Source organism: Armigeres subalbatus, chromosome 1 (genome assembly GCF_024139115.2).
Source record: "Armigeres subalbatus isolate Guangzhou_Male chromosome 1, GZ_Asu_2, whole genome shotgun sequence".
Taxonomy (NCBI): domain Eukaryota; kingdom Metazoa; phylum Arthropoda; class Insecta; order Diptera; family Culicidae; genus Armigeres; species Armigeres subalbatus.
In genome coordinates, this window is record NC_085139.1 from 24,682,393 (window position 1) to 24,703,564 (window position 21,172).

General features: G+C 38.4%; 3 protein-coding genes across 6 annotated transcripts in view; 1 reads left to right on the forward strand and 2 right to left on the reverse strand.

Moving 5' to 3' along the window:
* LOC134222808 (papilin) overlaps nucleotides 1–21,172 on the forward strand; it is a 386,402-nt gene that overhangs the window by 148,214 nt on the left and 217,016 nt on the right. The gene's annotated exons all lie outside the window — the stretch shown is intronic.
* LOC134222855 (larval cuticle protein A2B-like) lies at nucleotides 3,881–4,827 on the reverse strand. The gene is made up of 2 exons (XM_062702003.1): nucleotides 4,669–4,827; nucleotides 3,881–4,578 (listed from the first exon to the last, which is right to left on the reverse strand). The coding sequence occupies exons 1-2, from the start codon at nucleotides 4,678–4,680 to the stop codon at nucleotides 3,988–3,990; spliced, it is 603 nt and encodes a 200-aa protein (XP_062557987.1). The 5' UTR covers nucleotides 4,681–4,827; the 3' UTR covers nucleotides 3,881–3,987.
* LOC134222862 (larval cuticle protein A3A-like) lies at nucleotides 17,333–18,132 on the reverse strand. Its single transcript, XM_062702010.1, has 2 exons — nucleotides 17,984–18,132; nucleotides 17,333–17,924 (listed from the first exon to the last, which is right to left on the reverse strand). Exons 1-2 carry the CDS (start codon nucleotides 17,993–17,995, stop codon nucleotides 17,439–17,441), a joined length of 498 nt encoding a protein of 165 aa, XP_062557994.1. The 5' UTR covers nucleotides 17,996–18,132; the 3' UTR covers nucleotides 17,333–17,438.

Here is a 21,172-nt window from a genome sequence, read left to right on the forward strand (position 1 = left end):
TTCCAAGCTGCTGCGAATCGAGCAGCAGCTGGAGATGGCTGATGCGGATGCAGCCGTCTCCCCCTGACACGACATTGACAATTTTAACATATGTAGTCAAAGGCTGAAAAGCATTATACAAAACAAAACATTGATCGTAATAAATATTGAAAATGAAATCTATAAAATGAATAGAAAGTATGAAACAAGACACATGAAATAAATGAAAACATAAAAATATATTAACGGTTCCTAAATAAAAAACATTAGCGTAAATAATTTTATCTTCAGGACGATTTCAGAGATGTCTGTCCAATCCATCACAAATGTATGCAATAAATACAAAATCAAATTAAATTTTTTTTCAAGATTAGGCCGTTACAAATATTTAATAAAGATTTAGTCCTACTGGTCTCCGAAAAGTCAAGAAGGAGGGGGGGATAATAAAAAATAAATATTAAAATGAAAAAAAAAATCAATTTGTAAAAGACTGTTTTGAAAATCCTTAAAACTATCCGAATTTTATTTTATTGCCCCCTCAAAATATTGGTTTTTGGAAAAAAAAATCCGAGGAAGGGGGGTGGAGATAAAATAGTTTTTAAGTATTTGTATTTTGTATTGGCCTTATTTCAATGGTAATGATAACCTGAAAGGGGCCCTCCTTAGCCGTGTGGTAAAACGCGCGGCTACAAAGCAAGACCATGCTGAGTGTGGCTGGGTTCGATTCCCGGTGCCGGTCTAGGCAATTTTCGGATTGGAAATTGTCTCGACTTCCCTGGGTATAAAAGTTTCATCGTGCTAGCCTCATGATATACGAATGCAACAATGGTAACCTGGCTTAGAAACCTCGCAGTTAATAACTGTGGAAGTGGTTAATGAAAACTGAGCTGCGAGGCGGCTCTGTCCCAGTGTGGGGATGTAATGCCAATAAGAAGAAGAAGATAGTAAAGAAAGACGTAAGTCCTACGTCAAAAAAGTAAAAATCTGACTTCCCTCACAAGTCATCAATCAAGAAAAAGAGAAACGATGATATCCAGCAGTATCACACACCACAGCTGGTCGGACGCTCGGTGGCAAGCGCGCCTCTATTGTCGTTGCAGAAGCAAACTCGCCTCAATACGACAAATAGAAGCACATGTTTGTGATTGAAACGCAACCGACTGTTGTTCAATTCTGATACACATCCCTAGTAACATTTTAATTTTATACAGGTTTTATCACACTCTTGTAGAGTAAATCTTGGTCTTCAAGAGTGTTATAAAACTAAAAATGTTACTTGGGATAGTTGGGTAGAGATAAGAGGTGTGAAATGTTGCCAAAGCAGATTGACTGATGTCCCATCGTTATTAGCTGGTTATCGAACAACTTCTCGCAAGGGCTGCTGTTGTATAATTGGTAATACGTCCGTGCTGAGACGAGACCTGCAAAGACGGCTTCTTTTTCCTTGTTTTGACACTTGTTCTTCTTTTCATCACAGTTGATCATCGATTCTCAACTGCTTCCTTGAGTGTTTCACCTAAATCCCGGGTAGAATCTTCTGAGCGCAATAAAAGTGTTTGCAATTTACGGATTTATAATCTTATTTTTAAAGAGATTTTCCTATCGGGAATAAAACACGTATTCATAACTGTGCAATATTAAGCTGTCCGGCTATTCTAGAATACGTTTCAAAGTGAAAAAGTACTCGTAAAACAAAATCATTCGGAATACTTTTTGAGAGATACCAATACTTTCACACAAAAAGTTGCTGGTTGCATCTGACAATTCGTGACAGCGCTTGCTGGTTGCAGATGAAGTTACATTTTTTCCTCTTTGCAAGTCCCGTCCCAGCGTCCGTGTACTCTATGGAAGTGTGTGGGTTCAAGTCCCATCGGCTGAATCTTTTTTTCGCAATATTAAAAAAACACCCTAAAAATGGCAAACTTAACTATGTGTATTAAAATAAATGATTTTTTCCCAAAAAAAAGTAAAATAAAAATAAAACCGCGAACAGTCTTTATTTCGAATCTTGATCATTTGTTCTTCTTATAGATTTACTAAAAATCTACTGTACAAAGCCTTATGAAAGTTAAATGATCAAATCAGAACATCAGATAAGAAAACAGAAACAAGTTTTCATCATGCTTCAAGGTCACTAGCACCGACACTTGAAGCTTACGTGTGTAGTATATAGGTCTCAAATCAAAACTGTTAAGTCGTTTAATGCAGCTGGAAATCATTTGTATTCATTTAGCCCAAGCATACCCTTGTCACTCCCAATGACGAAAGTTTGTATTCATAATCAGCCATTTTCTCATAAAATTGAATCAGTAGTAGAATGGTAACGTAGTCTCATCCAATCGAAACTAGTCCTACCCGACGTTTCGACACGGGATAAGTGTTACATCCCGTGTGGAAATGTCGGACGACTAATAAAACTCGCCTCGATTACATAAGACTACAATGCCGTTTTACCCATAGTTTATGATTGAACATTACAATCGACCCCACTACATAATTAACACAATTTCTAACAAATTTCAAAAAATCAAAAATCACAAACAAGGCTCAACAGTATAAATGGAACTGGCTCACCAAATTGTGGATAGGCTTGATCCATTACCGACTTCTAATAGCTGTTGCCTTCATTATGGCTTCTGTATGTAGTTAATGTCCCATCTTGATTCTAAGGTTACAAGTTTCCTGGATCCGAAACATTTCACCAATAAATAAAGTAATTCCATTTCATTCTGTTCATCGAATTATTCAAAATCACGGTTACGTATATATAATTATAGTTAGGTATTGAATAATAAAGGATGAGTTCCTCAACATTTTTTTTTCCAAATTTTTCAATCTTGCTTGTTTAGTTCTCGAGTAATGCAGAAATTTGTGTTTCATTTGTATGGGAGCCCTCCCTTCTAGAGCGGGGACGATTCTCGAACCATCTTAAGAATTTTTCCCGGCTCCAAAAACTACTGCGTACCAATTTTCACGCCGATCGGTTCAGTAGTTTTCTTCGTAGACAGAAATTCATTTTTATGTGTATAGATTTGTAACTCTAACGGCCTTATTGAGATACTCAGCACATATTTAGGTACACATTCTTTTTTTTAGAAGAATTCTGTAAAAAATCTGCAGGAAATCATAGTAGAGGTCCTGAACAGCTTTCCGAAGGAGTTTTCTTTTGGGAATATTCGTAGATCATTGAAATATCGAGAGTGGTACATTTCATGGCTGCCGTCTTTGTACCGCCGATAAATCAACACATATTTTTCCTAGGATAAATTTTCTGAATCGAACCAATTATTCTCAATAATTTATTGACCCGAATCAATCACTCACTTACCAAGTTCACGATATAATTTCACTAATTAACTTTACATATTTTTCTCGTTACAGGTACACTCAAAACAACCGAATCAATCCGCTGCAAAGGTAAAAAATCTGCTACTGCTAAATTAAAATGTCCGTGACAGTACAGCAACGCTCTACACCTCTACGAGCAGGGGAATCGCATTTTTCGCACTCATTTTACGGCCACTTGATTGCATTTATTAATAACCATGCTGCGGAACCCCAACTTGCGCTTACGCCGGGGCCGCTGCTGCAGCTGTTCATCACATTTTATACAGGTATGGGATTCAGAAGCAGCAAGGCAACCAGTCAATTAACCGGATAGTATGGGACAATAACAGCAAAAAAATAGAACCTCAAAAAGCTCGTCACATTTTCAGCCTTTTTGATGGATTATGGTTATTGCCGTGCTCGCCGGGTGTGAACGAGAACTGGTTCTTTGGTTGGCACTGACGACGCAACGACGGTGACATTCCATCATCCAACTGGATTGGAAAGGATTTTTCTTCAGCGTCGAGGCAGCAACAGGAAGTTGGTTTTACTCGAACAAAAAAAGTCAGGCATATTTGTGCTTCTGTATGTGTATTTTTGGTTTATAATCAGAAATTAATCTATTCGGTTATATACAGGGGAGCTTCAGGTAGGGTGGTGACATGTTCAGAATCGATTGACTTAGTGGTGGTAGGCATAGGCTCCGTAGGCTGGCTGGGCTACGACGGTCTTCGTCACAGCTGGGGCAGCGTAGACGGCTGGCTGAGCGACGTACTTGGTGACTGGGGCAGCGTAGGCGACTGGGGCAGCATAGGCGACCTTGGCGACTGGAGCGGCATAGGCGACCTTGGCGACTGGAGCGGCATAAGCGACTGGGGCAGCGGCAACGACCTTGGTAACTGGGGCAACAACCTTGGTGGTCAGTGGCTCACGGTGGACGACGGCATTGAATCCATGGACTGGATCAGCGGTGTACTCAACGGTGCGCTTGAAACCATCGGCATCAACCAGCGAGTAAGATCCCTGGACGGCATCTCCGTTGCGGGATTCCTGCTGGGACTTGTGGTCACCGGTCAGGGCATCGGAGATTCCGTAGCTGTAGGAGTACTGGGGGTTCGGGTCGTACTCATCGGCGACGACGGTCTTGTGCAGAACTGGAGCAGCGGCAACGACCTTGGTCACTGGGGCGGCGTAGGCCAGAGGGGCAGAGTAAGAAACTGGGGCGAGAACTCCAGCACGGGCAACGGCCACCAGGGCGCAGAAGGTCAAGAACTGTAACAAAAACACAAAATGTTATCAATCACTTATCTCTTCTCTGTTATCACTTTAGAGTTACGAACTGTCACACTTTAACAATCGTACCTTGAATGCCATTTTGATTTGAAAAAGGGATGTTGTTTACAGCACTGGACAATCGATTGAACTGTGTCCTAATCAAACGATTTCGGCCAATTTATACCAAGTGGTAAGCCAAATTTTAGATCGCACCGCGCATTTGGTTTTCCGGTTTCATGTCCGTCCTTCTCTTTCTTCCCTCCCAGCTTGTTCTTGAGCCGCACAGGCAACGAAGTCAGCCGAGTTCAAATCCGTGTAAGGGCGTCAACGGAGCCATGGCTTCGGTCGCCTAAGCATCTTAATAGCACGATATTTTAAATCTAATTTTTTTGCTCACCTTTTGCCGACTTGGTGCGGTGTCAGTTTTATAATACACTAATCACTCACTCCATTCAGCTTTGGGGTGGCGGGCTGAACGTGTGCGTTCTTCTCGCTGGCAAAGAAACTGGTTCAAACGAAGAACGCGCGTGCCCGCAACCGCGGGGTGTTGGATTGGAACGATCCACCTAATAGGGGTGCATATATGTACCAAGTCCATTGCAACGCGCACCTTAGACTGCTGCAAGGACTTGGAACATATGTGAATTAGTTCCAATGCTTATTCGGCACCGGTCCAGTCTATTAGCCACTCAATCGCAAAATGGATATTGGATACCCATCTAAATAATCATAAGTGAGCGGAAAAAAGACACTGAATGCGTGTGAAGTTTAGCTTTAGGCATTTTTCGGCGGCGGCGGCGTCAGGCCACAGCCAGTAGCCCAGTAACATATTGTGGATAGTTTAGCTACGATGAGATCAGATGGCCGGGGCTTTGACACTGATGGTTTATGATGATGATGATGATGATGAAATACTGGATGGCAATGCACTTGAATGGAGTAGTAGCGAGCATGGTTCTTCAGCGCGTGCAATGGAACGTGCTGTTTTCGTAGTATTTTTTTATGTTTTGTTTAACGTTGACTGGGATGTAAGATTTGTGAATGAGATGGTTTCGGAAGGTTTTTCACGTGAGTGTTGTTGTACGCTTGTTCATTGTTATTTGCGGTATGTTTAGTTCCATGCTGGTTATTGTTAAAACACGTGCTTGATCTGTAAATTGATTTTTCCGTAAAAAAAAATTAGGCGAACATTGATCTCTGCACCTCTGCACAATACAGTAAAAGAGTGAAACAAAATTGAGTCCAAATAAGACAGTAGATTAAATTCATTTATGGAACAAAAAACCGTTTGCACATTTCTCAGTAACCTCCTTAGGCTTTATATGAAATTCTCTTGGAAATTCAGGAGAATTTCTCATGGATATTAAGAATAATTTCTTTCGAATAGGTAGGCAAACGACGAGAGCGATTTTTTCTCATTTCTGTGTTACAACTCGGTGCTGGATAGGTAACGAAAACATTCGTGTGTGTGGTGTAAACGGTTTCATTGGGCTATTTTTCTTGCAGTTTTTGCAGTTGTATGCAGTTTATCTATATGTTCATGAAACCGACCAAGGACATGGACATTCCGTATTTGTAAACTCCTACAACTTGATATCCTTCTTCGCATGTTTCGTGAAAATCGTATGGGGCCGTACACTAATTACGTAAGCAATTTTACTGGATTTTTCAAACCCCCTCCCCCCATGTAAGATTTCTCCCATGCAAATCAATTTTTATTTATATGGAACGTAAGAAAATGGCCGGCCCCCCTCCCCTCATAAGTGCTTACGTAATTAGTGCACGACCCCTATGCCGCTCAGTTTCCTCTCCAAACTGATTGCAGCTGACGATGCAATCGCGTATATATTTGTAGCGAATCAAGTGCATGAAAAATAAATATTTTTTTTTTCGTATTCCATATTTATTCAGTTCTAAAATACAAGAAGTCTTCTTTTGTTTTTATCACCATGCTTGGTAATGAAAAATATAAAATTGATACCTACCATTCTTGATAAGCTTGTTTAATGCAATATTAAAACATTTTGGAGTACCATGTACTATACTATTTTATATTTATGACATTCTATTTAAACTTTTAAAGCAGGGAGGGTCTTAAAAGGTATTTTTAGATTTACGAGGGAGACTGAGAGCGTGTAACAATCACCGAAAAATGGTCTACGTCAGGGCAGCCCAACGTACGGCCCGCGGGCCGGATGCGGCCCTCGGCTCCATTTTTTGTGGCCCGTGGCGCATAAGAAAAATAAACTCAGATGCGGCCCGCCAGTTTTTCTAGCTGGCTCGGGAAGCTCCTTTTTATTATTCATTGTTTAATACGTAAGTTTTAAAGCAAAGCTTGAAACGTTTCCAATAAAGATTGGCACGAGTAGTTTACGTTCCGTTGAAAAAAGGAAGACCGGTTTGCTATACTGCCGTGAATCGCATATTTGTCCCATATGAATAGGAAACCCAGCAAAGATGGGACAGATATGCGATTCACGGCAGTATATTGAAAGAATAAAATCTGAATCCAAGCATTCTATGAAATATGATATTTGAGAAGGCTCAGGTACGAAACAAAAGTTGGTAGAACTTCAAAGGTAGGGCGCTCAATCAATTTAAATTTACATTCATTGATTTAAATTATTGGTACAATGGATTTTAGAAACAACAACTCTCTTCACTCAAGAAAATACGAAGTCAGAAAATGCAGTAAGGGCCAGTTTTGCTGTTATAGTAGGATTTTGGCAAGTATTTCGGTTCTTGCTTACAACATTGTACGCCTCAAGGAAATAGCCTCCTTCAGAAGCATTAGTTTGCGCGGAACACGGTGAAAATTAAAAGTTCTCGTAGAAAATTTGAAAGCTACGTTACGTGAAATTCTCTCGCAAATGATGAAAATACTGACGTGAAAAACGTGGCGTAGAGGTGAGTTAGCCCAGGGCTCCAAGCTTCTCTAATAAAGATAAAAAGAAACGTGGCAAAATTGGCTGTGTTCATAAGAGGAATTGATAGTCATTTTCGAATGAAGGAGAAATTGGCAGCTTCGAACCCTATGCAGGGAACAACTAACGGGAAACCCTGAGGGCTGATAAGACCTGTGCGAAGGAACTATTTTTCTCCTTGGAAAACTTAAGTAACCTTACTATTGATGCAGCACCAGCAATCAATGACAAGAAATATCAATGGCGTTGTGACAATTCTAAGCATGGAAAAGCAATCACAAAGATATGATGATATTTCCTGCCATACTGCATATTCACCAATACCATGCTTGAGAGATATTTTTTTTTCGAATGGAAAATGGAACTATTTTTACAAGACAAAGGAAAACCACTACTCGAGCTGAATGATCCTGAATAGATGAGTGACTTGGCTTTTCTAGCAGATATCGCCAAACATCTCAATGACTTGAACATGAAGCACTTTGGCACAGTGGGTTGCTGAAATCTGGTACATTTCTCTCATCCCGTTGAAAACAGTTCATGCAAATATGCTGGTAAAGTAACGAAATTCCCATTTTATCAACACCGTTTACCGATTTGAATAATTTACCTGAAATGTTTCAAATGGATTCCTCATGCAACGATCGATTTTAGTTTCTTAGATAATGAAAAAAAAAACACTGATAATTTTGAAAATTTAAAAAAAGTTATGTACCGAATATTTTCTGGCCCGCCAGCAAGTGTGAATTCTACAAATTGGCCCGTGGCGTGAAAAGGTTGGGCAGGCCTGGTCTACGTGGTTATCAGTTAGACAATTGGGTCCTAAAATGAAGAATCGATATTCGATTTTCTTCCAGAGAACGATGAAGTTAATCATCCTGAACGCGTCAGTTTTACTTCCGTATCAAAAGTCGCTAGGAACAAGCGGGCTTGGTAGTCATATGGCTACTGCTTCTGCCTCATACGCAGGAGGTCGTGGATTCAATCCCAGGTCCGTTCCATTCTCCTACTTTGTATCTTTCTCTTTATTTCTCATGTTCTAGCAATCGCTAGAACTGGAAATGGACTTCCATACCGTTTCCATTACTATTCCTATACCTTCAACTTGAGTACCGTGGGGCATCGAAATCCGTACACTTAAGCACCTTCGTATATGAAAAAGTCATTAGAAAATAGGAATAGAATGTAAATAAAACGTTTGTCATTGACACAGGCGCATGAAGGCTTCTACCTTTGAAGTGTTTCACATTTACTCATTAAAAACTACGAAAAACATGATAAAATAATGAATTAAATCAACTACTCCTGACTCGAAATCCGTCCACCGTGGACGGATTTCGAATCAAAGGATCAAAATCCGTACAGCTATTTCTTAACTAAATATCTAAATTGAAACAACCTGATTGACTAAACTACCACTGTAAATAGTTCGATATGCACCTTGAGAAGCGATCCCGTCGATTTGTATTCCGCTTATCTTATGTAATGATTTGCAATTAGCAATTAAAACACAGTTACTTTTGGTGCAATTATGCTCTACCCGAAAACAAGATGGCGGCACAAACTCCGCGTTTGGTGGGTGGAGATTTGTTTTTGATTTTTGTTGTTTTAATTTCAAAGCCTTCTTTCCAATTCTATGCCCTAAAAGCTTACTGTCAAGTATCTGAACAGAATAAGATTAATTATTCCTACATTAATTACTTTTAACCTCTCTTAATTTATTGATATCTCATGAGGTGGACGGATTTCGGTGCTGTACGGATTTCGGTCCCGCACGGTATTCTATCAGTAATCTGCTAGAATTGGAAATGAATAATAGAGCTCGTTTCCTACATCCAATTAGAAATTCCATCAGTTACCTTCTCCTATCTATCACATTGGCAGCTCGTTAACCAAGACGGACCTCTTCCTCTCCAACCTAACCCAGAAATTCCAACAAATTCCGCATGAACTCGTGGCAAGTGCAGAGGTATATTCGGCTTGCAGTGGGCGAGTGATTGCATCATCATTTCCTCCCCTTCCCTATATTGACTTGCATTCTGACGTGGCAGGCGCCAGTATGATCTAACAAATGAGATCACCAGTACTTGTACATTGAAGATGTGTGCTAGTCCCAAGCAAACATCTGTTGGTTCCCTGTGCAAGAACAGCTGATCTGGTCATAATGGAGTAGCAACTACGAGCAGTCAATCAAGCTCAAGCTCAAGCTCAAGCTCGTATCAAAAGTCGCTAGGAACATTTTTTAATTTAAAATTTAATGATAGATGGAAAATGCTTCCTTGACATTTTCGGTCTTGTTTGACGTACAGCAGCAGTGCTGTTTTTGTGCTCGCCTGTTTTTCAAGATTGATCAGTAGGCTTGCTTGGCTAAAGCAGAATGTGATTGTTTCACACTCTATACAAATCCGCCCAGTCCGTTGTTGGGGGCATAGAGTGTGATGCTCTCGAATAATAAACAAAGTGGGCTCGCTTGACTGTGGATATACAACAGTAAAGCACATGTGAAGATTGGACATATCAAGCATCCGAAAGATAATCAATTTGCAAAAAAGAACTAACCGCGGTGGAGGTTGATACTCGGTTTCTGATGGCCTTTCCGCAAACATGACCTTTAAGTGGTCTTGTTGTGTAAGGGTTATCACGCCTATCTAGAGAGTAGGAGTTTGAGGGTTCGAGTCCCTCCAAGACACGTGAATTCTTTTTTCGCAAATTTCATATCAATTTGTCCATTTCGACACATGTGCTGTGCACAGCCAAGATATTTAACAAAAAAAATTGGACAGCGGTTTTTTTGTTTCAGGCATAATAATAGACATAATATTTAATTTTCAGCAAAGAGTTAAATTGTACTTAAATCTCCAACATCGCAGAGATTTTGAGTGTTTTTCAATGCTAGTTGACGGTAAAGGCATGGCATTACCAAGTCGCGGGTGACGGAATAGATTCTCGGTCCGGTTGAGAGGATTATTCGGGTTAGAAATTTTCTCGACTTCTATGGACTGAAATTCAGTTATTTGGTTTGCATAAAAAGTTCTCAATTAATAACTAAGATGCGAGTCGGCTATAACCCAGACAACACAAAATCGTATGTAATGCAACATAAGATGCTAAAGTGGAGGCGATATACGCACATGTTATATGGGGAAGTATCTATATCGCCTCCACGTTAGCATCTTATACAGCATCATATACGATCTTGTGTTGACTGGGAAGTGTATTCAAAATTTAATCGTTAGGGAGCCGACAATTAGTGGAAGTCCCTGAATCTGTAGCTGATGGTTGGTTTTGGTGCAAATGGTTTCATGAGGGCCGAGTCCATGCCGCCTTCCCGGCCCCTTTCAAATCTACCACTGTAGAACTACTATGAGAAGTGCTCCTGGAATTCAATTTAAATTTCTCAGTTACAGTGAACTCTCCCTAACTCGTTGTTCTGTAACTAATCCCCTCAGTCTTTTCCCTTAGTCGATGAAATTGAATGTCCCTTGAATTTAGCATACTGCGTTACCTACGTAAGTCGATACCTCCCTTACTCGATATTCTCTAAGTCGAAGTAATTTTCAAAAGAATTTTCACCTCGCTAACTCGATGTTGTCAGAATCAGTTCACATGCACAATATACACAATGTCGGGTCATTTGGTCGAATGCCGTTTGGCCGAAAAGTTGAAAAAAAACTTATATTGTGAGTAATGAGAACTGAGTAGTAAGAATTATATGAAATTTGCAGCGAGAAGTGAGGGTACCATTAGCACATCTGATAGCAAATACGATAGACGTGAGAAATAGGAAATACGAAAATTGATAAGTGAGACGTGAGAAATGAATAGTGAAAAGTGTGAGGTGATAAGTGAGAAGAAATAAGTAAAAAGTGAAAAATAAAAATTGGGAAATGATAAATATTAGAAGTGAGAACTGAGAAGTAGGAAGTGTGAAGTGAAAAGTAAAAAGTGAGAAGTACGAAGTAGGAAGTGAGAAGTGAGAAGTGAGAAATTCGAAGTGAAAAATGTGAAGTGAGAAGTGAAAAGTAAAAAATGAAAAATAAATTGTGAAAAATAAGAAGTAAGAATTGAGAAGTGAGAAAAGAAAAGTGATAGGTGAGAAGTAAAAAGTGAAAGTGAAAAGTGAGAAGTGAAAAAAAAGAAGTGAAAATGAATAGTGAAAGGAAAAAAGTGGGAAAAAAATGAGAAGCGAGAAGTGAGAAACAAAAAATGTAAAGTGAACAATGATAAGTGAGAAGGGAGAAGTGCGAAGTGAGAAATGAGGAGTGAGTATTGTGAAAAGAGAAATGAACAGAGGGAAGAGAGAAGTGAGAAATGAGAAGTAAGAAGTTTGAGCCAAGGAGAAAAGAAAAGTGATGTGAAATTTTAATTTTTTTACTTAATATTTATCCTTTCCAACTTTCTTCTCATTTTTTCTCTTCTTGTTTTTTGTTATTCTCCCTTTTTTGCGTTTCTCGTATACTAAGTATACGTAAAGGCTATATGTTCGCTCCAAAAAACAAACTTTTTATAGAAGGCTCGAAGACCCATAATGTTATATACCAATCAACTCAGCTCGACGAATTGAAGTGATGTCTGTGTGTGTGTATGTGTATGCGCATTCAAAAGAGCAAAAAGTCTAGCTCACTTTTTTGTACTTACCTTTGGCCGATTCCTTTACAACGAGTTGCATTCGACGCAGTATTCTGCCCCATTGTTTTCCATTGAAAATTGGCCGGATCGGACAATGGGCTTAGAAGTTATGGCCCAAAATACTTTTCTCATAAAAAAGCGCGTAAAAAAGTCTAGCTCACTTTTAAAGCACTAACCCTCAACCGATTTCCTCGCAACAGGTTGCATTCGACGCAGAATCTTGTTTCATTATTTCCTATTGAAAATTGGCCGGATCGGACTATGGGCTCAGAAATAATGCCCAAAATTTCGCCCAAAATACTATTTTTTTTACCACACGAGAAAGGCTTCATCACCGCTAGGTGGATTAATCTGGGTTTTTCTTCTTCTTATTTCTTTCATCCTTATTCTGCCTATACCTTTCTTCCTTCATAGTTGCTCTTCTTTTCCTTCCTCTTACTTCAATCTTTGGCCTTTCTTCTTCATTTGCTCTCCTTTTTAATCTTTCTCTTCTCTATTTCCTTTTTCCTTATTTTTCTCATTCATTTTTTTACTTTTTCCATATTCCTTATTCCATCTTCTTTCTTCTTTCTTATATCTCACTATTCGCTTCTTTCTTCTTAATATCCCGCTTTCCACATCCCAATTATCATCTCTCACTCTTCATCTCAGAACTCACTTTTGACTACTCTGTACTCACTTCAAACATCTCATTTCTCACTTTTCACTATTTACTTCGAACATATCACTTCCCGCCAGAGATGCATCTGAACACGAGAACGCGTGTTCGTGTTCAAAAAGTTCTGAACACTGCACATTGTTCAAGAGCACTGACCTAACTTAGCAACTTGTATCCTAGGAAAACAAACTCAAGCGCTGGCATGCTACTCATTTTTCGGCTAGTAATGGAACACGTGGGCATCTAACGGATAGAAATCAAGCATGCTCGTATGTTTTTGCATAGTTCCAAATCTAAGGAATCTTAGTTACCGTGATCGTTTTGCTTGCGTACCAACCCAGTGCACACTGAACTGTGTTCAGAGTTCAAAACTTAGAACACCAAGGCACGCTCTTGGCTCATGTTCTGTTCAGGATGCATCTCTGCTTCCCGCTTCACCTAATAAAGAAACCCTTTTCAACTATTCGGCTAAACGGCATTCAGCCAAATTACCCTTTCCTCCAAATAGCATTCTGCCAAATGATCTTAAACCATATTTCTATATGTTACGAAAAGTGTTTGAAAAATATATGGGTGTGGGTAATACAAAAATGAAATTTTTCAACAATTACGTACCGCATTTTCAGGCAAAACAGTTGAAAAAACCATCTCATAGAAAATTTAGGATCCATTCCGAACTTTAAGGAAAAGTTTTCCCCCTTTTTGCCCAAATAGGTCAAACTTGTTCTTCATTTGGATTTGATCAAGGATCAAGCGCATGGTATTTTAAGTAATAACCTCCACGGTGCCTCTGTGAGAAAATGGTATTTAATAAAAATCTATGAAATACCTACGACGTGAAAATACGAACTTGCCTTTTTCATTTCATGGGTAAATTAAAATGATCTATCGGGGGAGTTATTTTAGTGCAAATTCCATACAAATCGCCATTTTCACCCCCTCAAAAATGTATGGAAAAATGATCTCCAATAGAACATTTTAAACCTTAAAAGTAGATTTTTTACAGGATAATTATATCAACGTTTGTTATAATGTTTATTTGAATGTATCAGCCTCTGATCTCATTGTGTTACAGCTAGAGGGATTTTTGATATAATTTTTGTTATTTTAAACCTAACCAGCCAAATTTATAACACATTTTGTTACAATATTTTTCTGAAATAAATAACTCCCTTTGTTATAATTTTGTTGGGCATTGCTGATCGGGTATATACGAGGATGAAGAATCAGAAGGAATAAATTTTAGCTGTTACGCCATTTTAAAATGTTGGTCTAGATACAGTAAACTCAATTTTGACAAAAATGTCACTTACACCCCTTTGCTTCTAACCCCCTCAATTATAAAATGGAAAAACGGGCTATAAGCAAACCTTCGAACTGAATGATTAGAGCAACCGAAAGTGTGTGCTTCCAATGTGTTTACAAATAATTCAACTTGTCATTCTATACTGTGTTTTTTTGTCTTTATTTTTGTGATTTTTTTATTGGGTAATAAGTTTATCACATAAGTTCTATGCTGTGTGCATTAGTTTGTCTTGCTTCTTACTTCTCACTCCTTATTTGTTGCGTCTCTCATCTAATTTCTCACTTCTCGCGTTTAGCTTCACACTCTCCACTTCTCTATTTTCACATGTCATTTGATCTTGATCTCCTCTGTTAGTTGTTTTTAAAGAAAGTTAAAATTTTTTCCACCTTTGAAATTGATTTTCCCCAGTGTGCACCTTGAATATGGCCGCACATGAGTCCTTTTATCGTAGACATAGTGACTCACATTCGGTCATTTTTTATATGGACCAAACTGGCTTATTTTTTTTCTACTTTTTCAGAACAAGCAATCCTATTGAACAGTTGCATTTCATAACACTAGTGAAGGAGAAAAAAAGATCTCTCTCTCATCTTGCACTCCGACCTCACGTCTCGATATTCGAATTTTTCTTTGTTCATCTCACTTTTCACGCATTACACTGCATTACTTTTATTAACTTTAACTACTTGCGACGCGATTCTTTTACCTCGCTCCTCGTGCATGATTTTGTTACAAACATTGAGAAGACAATTCCTACCGTACCATGCACTTTTAGATACCATCGTGGTTTGTATCTCACAAAATAAGCCTTCCTTCAACAGACACATTATGCGAATTCTTTAAAATAATGTTAGTCTACAAAATCATGCACTCTCAAATTGCCATTTCTCACTTACTTCCCATCCCTCAAAGCTTCTCACTTATCAGTATCACTTTTCACGTTTATTTTCTTACTTTTAATTTCCTATTTTCTTTGTCGGAAGAAAACCAAGGTGTAGTGCTTGACGGCTTAATCTTGCAACTCCGGCACGTATATCGGGATGAGCAAACTATCACTCGATATTCATGCTTGAAACAGTTGCAGCAAAATCCTTGGCATCATAACACTGTCACGATCGGGATGCGCACACAGCGTCAAAGCTCCCGCTGAACAGTGATGTAGCTCGAGTGGCATAACGCTGCCTTGTTTGCCGGAGGAGGTTCCACCTAGGAACCGGAGGTCTTATCAGCAAAACAATTGACTCTACACTACAGGACATCCGTCAGACTCTTGATGGTATAAGAGTAGCGCTTAGTCTATAAGGCCAACTTCAGCTGGTGGCAATCATTGTATCGCTTCCCTTTTTTATCACCAATGGATCCACAACAGGCTTTGCCTCGCATGCCATGCACGCTTTTCCAACCCCGGTAAGTCCTCCTTATGTAGGTATAAGCTACACAAAAAGGTCACGGAAGCTCAGCCAATCATTGATTTTACCGTCGAAGTTTTGCAACACGATGATGCCGTTGAAAGTCGCATACGCTCCATGGTTGCTGGATGCAATGCTTCCATATTTCATGTTGATTGGTTGAGAGCCAGCGGTTTCTCGAACTTGAATTTGAGAAAAATTATGTTAGCTTTTTTAGTGGAATGTCTTCAACTGCCATAAGACGAGTTTAGTACCTATTTTCCATTTAATTCCACCAACAAAGATTACAAAACGTGGTGGAATTAAATGGAAAGTACTAAACTCGTCTTATGACAGTTTCTTGATCTTGTCCAACACCAAAGACTTCAAGTCATAATACATACTTGCTGCCGAACTCCGACTGCTGCTTGGAACAATTGTCTTCCTCCTCCTCGTAGTCGTCGTGGTTTTTGATATTCAGTATCACATCGTTCACCTTCTTCTACACCCAGAGCCGTATCGTGGACTTCCAGCACCCTTGGCGAAACCGTTATTGGGCGCCCCTTACTTTCATACAGGTTCACAACAAATAACATGATAAGAGCTGGGATATTCTTAAAATCAACCTATTTTTGTTGCCGATTTAATAAAAGTAAAACTTTATGAATTCCTTTTTTAAGCAGCTTTAGCATGCATATGTTCAAATAGATAGGGAGTAAGGATCATTAGAAAGGCCAGAACATTTCTAAAAATCCCTTTTCTAGAAAGTTTAACGATTTTCTGAAAGATTAAATAAACCTACGCAAATAAAAGATCAGTTGCCATCATCACTGAAATCCCTCCATGCAGTTGCTTGTACTCAATATGTTTTCAGACGACTGCCTCGTTTAAAGCTTTACCAAACTATATAGACCCAAGAGAAAACATCGAATATTCAAGATTTAGCTTAGATTAGTATACTCTGTGTTTGGCTTTTTGCATATTGAAGTCCTCATCTAGGGCTTCTTCCCCATAAACTTGTTCCATTCTTCTTTTCATCTGTATTTTCTGTTTCTTTCTATTTTTCACTTCCTTTTCCATTTCGTATATGGAAAAAAAAAGTTAGTGAAAATGGTCCCTGAACCTGAACCTGAACCGGATATAGTCCCCGAGGGAATCATCCGTTAAAAGCTTGCATCTGAAACACTTGGAAACACTTGATCATTTTCTGCAGGTTCTACTGCATTTCTAGACCAACATTTGAAAAGGGTGTAACAGCCAAATTTATCTTGCTATATATCGAGTATCCCAATATAAGCTATATAAGAACAAACCATTGAGTATCCCAACAAACATAGAAAGCTGATAGAGCAATTATCTGACCAAAAACAGCAGTAAGCCCAAATTATCGACATAATAAAACTAGGAGGTTTACCCCGTCAGGTTAAGGCGTGTTAGGCATAACGTACATAATGGCCCAAAGAAAGATCGAAGATTACGGAACTGGCCATTGTATTTCAGAAATGATTTTCAATTGGGGCGTACATGCTTTTGTAAACAAACACTTAGAATGTAAATTCCGAACAAAACAACACCAATGTATATCTGAGGTATTAAGCTTTCCTCTGTCAGATACAGAAATTTATTTTTCTGAGATAAAAGTCACAGTTACCGCCGAAAACGATAATCCAAATGTTTGTTTACAGATGCATGTACGCCCGAACCGCAAAGCACTTAAGAATTATCAAAACATTGTTTCTTTTCCCAAGAGTCCCCAATTTCAATGATGGAGTTAATCAACAATCGATATTGAAGACAATTACGATGGCTACTTTCTTCGAGATGAACAAAACTAGACAGGAAGGTGTAGTTTTTTGGATGTAATTTCATCTATTCAACAATCTATTTTGCGATAATTTAAACAGGTCACATTCGATCAACAGTCAGACTAGAAAACACACTTTTTGCACCGTTTAGTGGTAGTAAGCTGGGGCGGCGTAGCTGGCATAAGCTGGTTGCGATACCAGAGTCTTAGCCACCGGGAGAGCATAGGCGGGCTGGGCCACGACGGTCTTGGTCGCTACGACTGGGGCGAGGGTCTTGACGGCGAGTGGTTCACGACGGACAGCAGCGTTAAATCCGTGCACCGGATCAGCAGTGTAGTCGACGGTACGCTTGAAACCGTCAGCATCGACCAGCGAGTACGATCCATGGACGACATCTCCGTCGCGGGACTCTTGCTGGGACTTGTGGTCACCGGTCAGGGCATCGGAGACTCCGTAGGAGAAGGAGTACTGTGGGTGAGGATCGTACTCATCGGCAACGACGGTTTTGTGCAAAACTGGAGCGGCAGCAAGCACTTTGGTAACTGGAGCGGCGTAGGCTAGAGGGGACGAGTAGGCAACAGGCGCGAGAACTCCAGCGCGAGCAACGGCCACCAGGGCGAGGAAAGTCACAATCTAAGGAAAACATTTTGTGTTGAGACCAAAAATTCGCTTCCGTTTGTTTGTAAACTTACCTTGAATGCCATTTTTTGGAATAAGAACTGCTAGTGCTAGCTTAGCAAAAGAACTGATCGAACTGTGTCTAACGAAGAACAATTTTCACATTTTATACTGAATGAAATTGTCCTAACGAATTCTTCGCATTGCTAGCGACAGCAACGAGAGCGACGACGACGAAACAATCCCACCACAAGCCCTCACGAACTGGATTCGTTCGCTCTGCGCCTTCATCCTTGCTTCGCAAAGATCACGTGCGGAAATTGACCGATGTAAAATGGTTCGCTGGGTTGAAATTGGTGGTGCCCAATAGTGATTTCAATTCTAAATGTCTCTCTTTTTCACGTTGGAATCAGCTGATAGCCCAAGTTAGTCGATTTGACAATGATGAAGGCAATGAGCCGTTAAAGGATTATTACATCCACAAAAGAACCGGATTGACATGTGCACATTGCTTGACGAGGCGAGGGTCTCACTCCTCAATTCAATACTTGATTCCTTTCTCGATATAGATAATCAAGGTTTCACTGTATTGTGTTTCGATCGATTTCGTTTCCGGATAAGCAATTAAAATGTCGTTCGAAAATGTTAAAATTAAATTGCTATCTGTGCTGATAACAGTTGTTGCTCTACCAGTATCACATTTTTGCATCCGATCAGTTCTCCAATTAAGCTCCAATTTTGAAACGTGGTGATATTTCTAGGATTGTCAAGTATAATTTGATAACGTATCTTGGTAAAGATTTTAGAATAGTTTGGTGTCCGTAATTCTGCATTGCTGACCTTCTTCTTCTAAAGCTTTAATTTGCAGTAACCATTTGTCATTGGTGCAATATTCTACCGTTTTAGTAGCATTTACTGTAAAAGCGTCCACGTTTTAAGCTAAAAATCATTTGAAATTCTCGAAGAGTTTCAGTTCAGTCAAATTAAACCATTAACTTTTATCATTGCAATCGAATTCGATAGCAGTGCGGTTGCTGCGTGTGTCCCGTTTGGTGTTGCTCGCTACAGCCATTAATAGTTCGCATGATGGGTGCGTAAACTTGTTTCGGTTTGGTTTGCGTTCTGTCAGTCCGATTGTTGCCACAATGTCGTTGACTCCAAAATGGGCAATTCTGAGCTGAATTCAGGCAAAGATATGATTAAGGTCATTATAATAACTCAGATTGGAAGATTGGTATGATGGAGCATGACAAGTAGCAGCAAGGGTGAAGCGGTTTCTGTTGATCATGAGCCATTAATTGTATGCATACTTAACGCTATTTTTCATATGGATGTAGGACTGAGAATGTACATATGGATGTATGGTGTAAATTAACTGAATATTTTGATTGACATCTCATTCAGTGTTAAAAATAGAATCCCCACTGGGTCAGAACTTGCATATTGATTGCTCTTGATAGTTCAATAACGTTATTTATTTGAATTTAAACTCTTGTGACAAGACAGATTCCTAATTCTATGAATTGTGGTGCAAATTTGTGCATCTGTCGGAAATTAAAATTCAGTTTATAGCATGTTACAATTCACAAATTTGAATTGAGAGGTTATATCAAGTTAATATTTGAGCAATTACAAAACTTGCATAAAATTTGCGCAAACTTTCACAAGATAATGTGAAAATCCAATTCTTGAGATAGCATTTGATGTCCAGAAATGTCACATTTATAACGAAAATTTCTTCAATACATATTTGAAAAGCGTTTGAATGTTTTGTTCATATATCGGGTACCCTGCGATTTCCGAAATTTTGAAGAAATAATTTCCGCAAAGTGTATCTGCTGCATTCTACAGGCGTTCTATTTTCTTTTAATATATGATGAACTTTAATTAAAGTCTTGAACTTGTCTTCTTCTATATGCATAGGGGCGTGGAAAATACATGTTATATGACGGAGTAGAATGCGGCGGCGAATTTTACAAACTATGTCACCACAGAAAACATGACGAAATTAATTTGTTGCACTTGCTTTTAGCAGTCAAACTCCAGCAATGTAGGTTTCTGTTCAGCTCTGTTTAGCTTAAATTAGAAGTTATATTTCAATTAGCATAATATTTTCGTAACAGACATTGCACACTTACTAATTAGTGCAGGCCCAATATGTTAAGCGATGCTTTGAATTAAGATTGCCCTAAGCGATTCGAACTGAAAGTGTATTATTGAGATAGTATTATGACTAAAATAAATACTCCCCCTAAACAATTAGAAAATTCCCATAAGAAAATAGAAAATTGCCAATAAAGAAATCAGGGTATGAGCAATAAATAAATATAAAATTTCCACAAATAAAACAAAATTTCCATAAACAATTAAAAATTTTCCACAAAACAAAAATAAATAAGCACTTTTAGGCAAAAATTCCAATTATAAAAATGAATTTTCCATGAAAAAATTAAAATTTTCCACAGAAAAAAAATACAAAATTTCCATAAATAAATCAATATTAAAAATAAAAATTAACAAAATTTTCCACAAAATAAATATATATTTTTCAAAAAAAATTTCCACAAAATGATCAATAAAGAGCAATAAAAAAAGAAAATTTCCATAAAGAAATATAAAAAAGTAATCAAACTGTGCTTTTTTCATAGATGATTCCTTCTTTAAAAGCGTTTAAAGTTCATGTAAAATTTTATCAGCTTCATTGCTTTCTTGTATTTTTTTATGGAAATTTTCTTATTTTTTTTTATTGCTCTTTATTGATTATTTTGTGGAAAATTTTTTTTTTTTATGGAAAAAATATATTTATTTTGTGGAAAATTTTGTAATTGTTTATTGCTAATATTGATTTATTTATGAATATTTTTTCGTGGAACATTTTCATTTCTTTATGGAAAATTCTTCTTTTATAATTGCTATTTTTGCTTTTAAAAGTGCTTATTTATTTTTGTTTTGTGGAAAATTCTTAATAGTTTATGGAAATTTTGTTTTATTTGTGGAAATTTTATAATTATTTATTGCTCATACCCTGATTTTTTTATTGGCAATTTCCTAATTGTTTATGGAAAATTTCTAATTTTAAATGGAAATTTTATTTAGCTGCCATAGTATTATACATCGTTCAATCAACTAATGAATGGGATATACGATTAATGTGGAATCTAATCAATTTAGCTCACTACCCCGTTTATGTAGTCGCAGTACCTTTAGATGCTGTACCCGTAATGCTGGGTAGACACCTTTACTTGGTGTGTTACGGGGTAAGA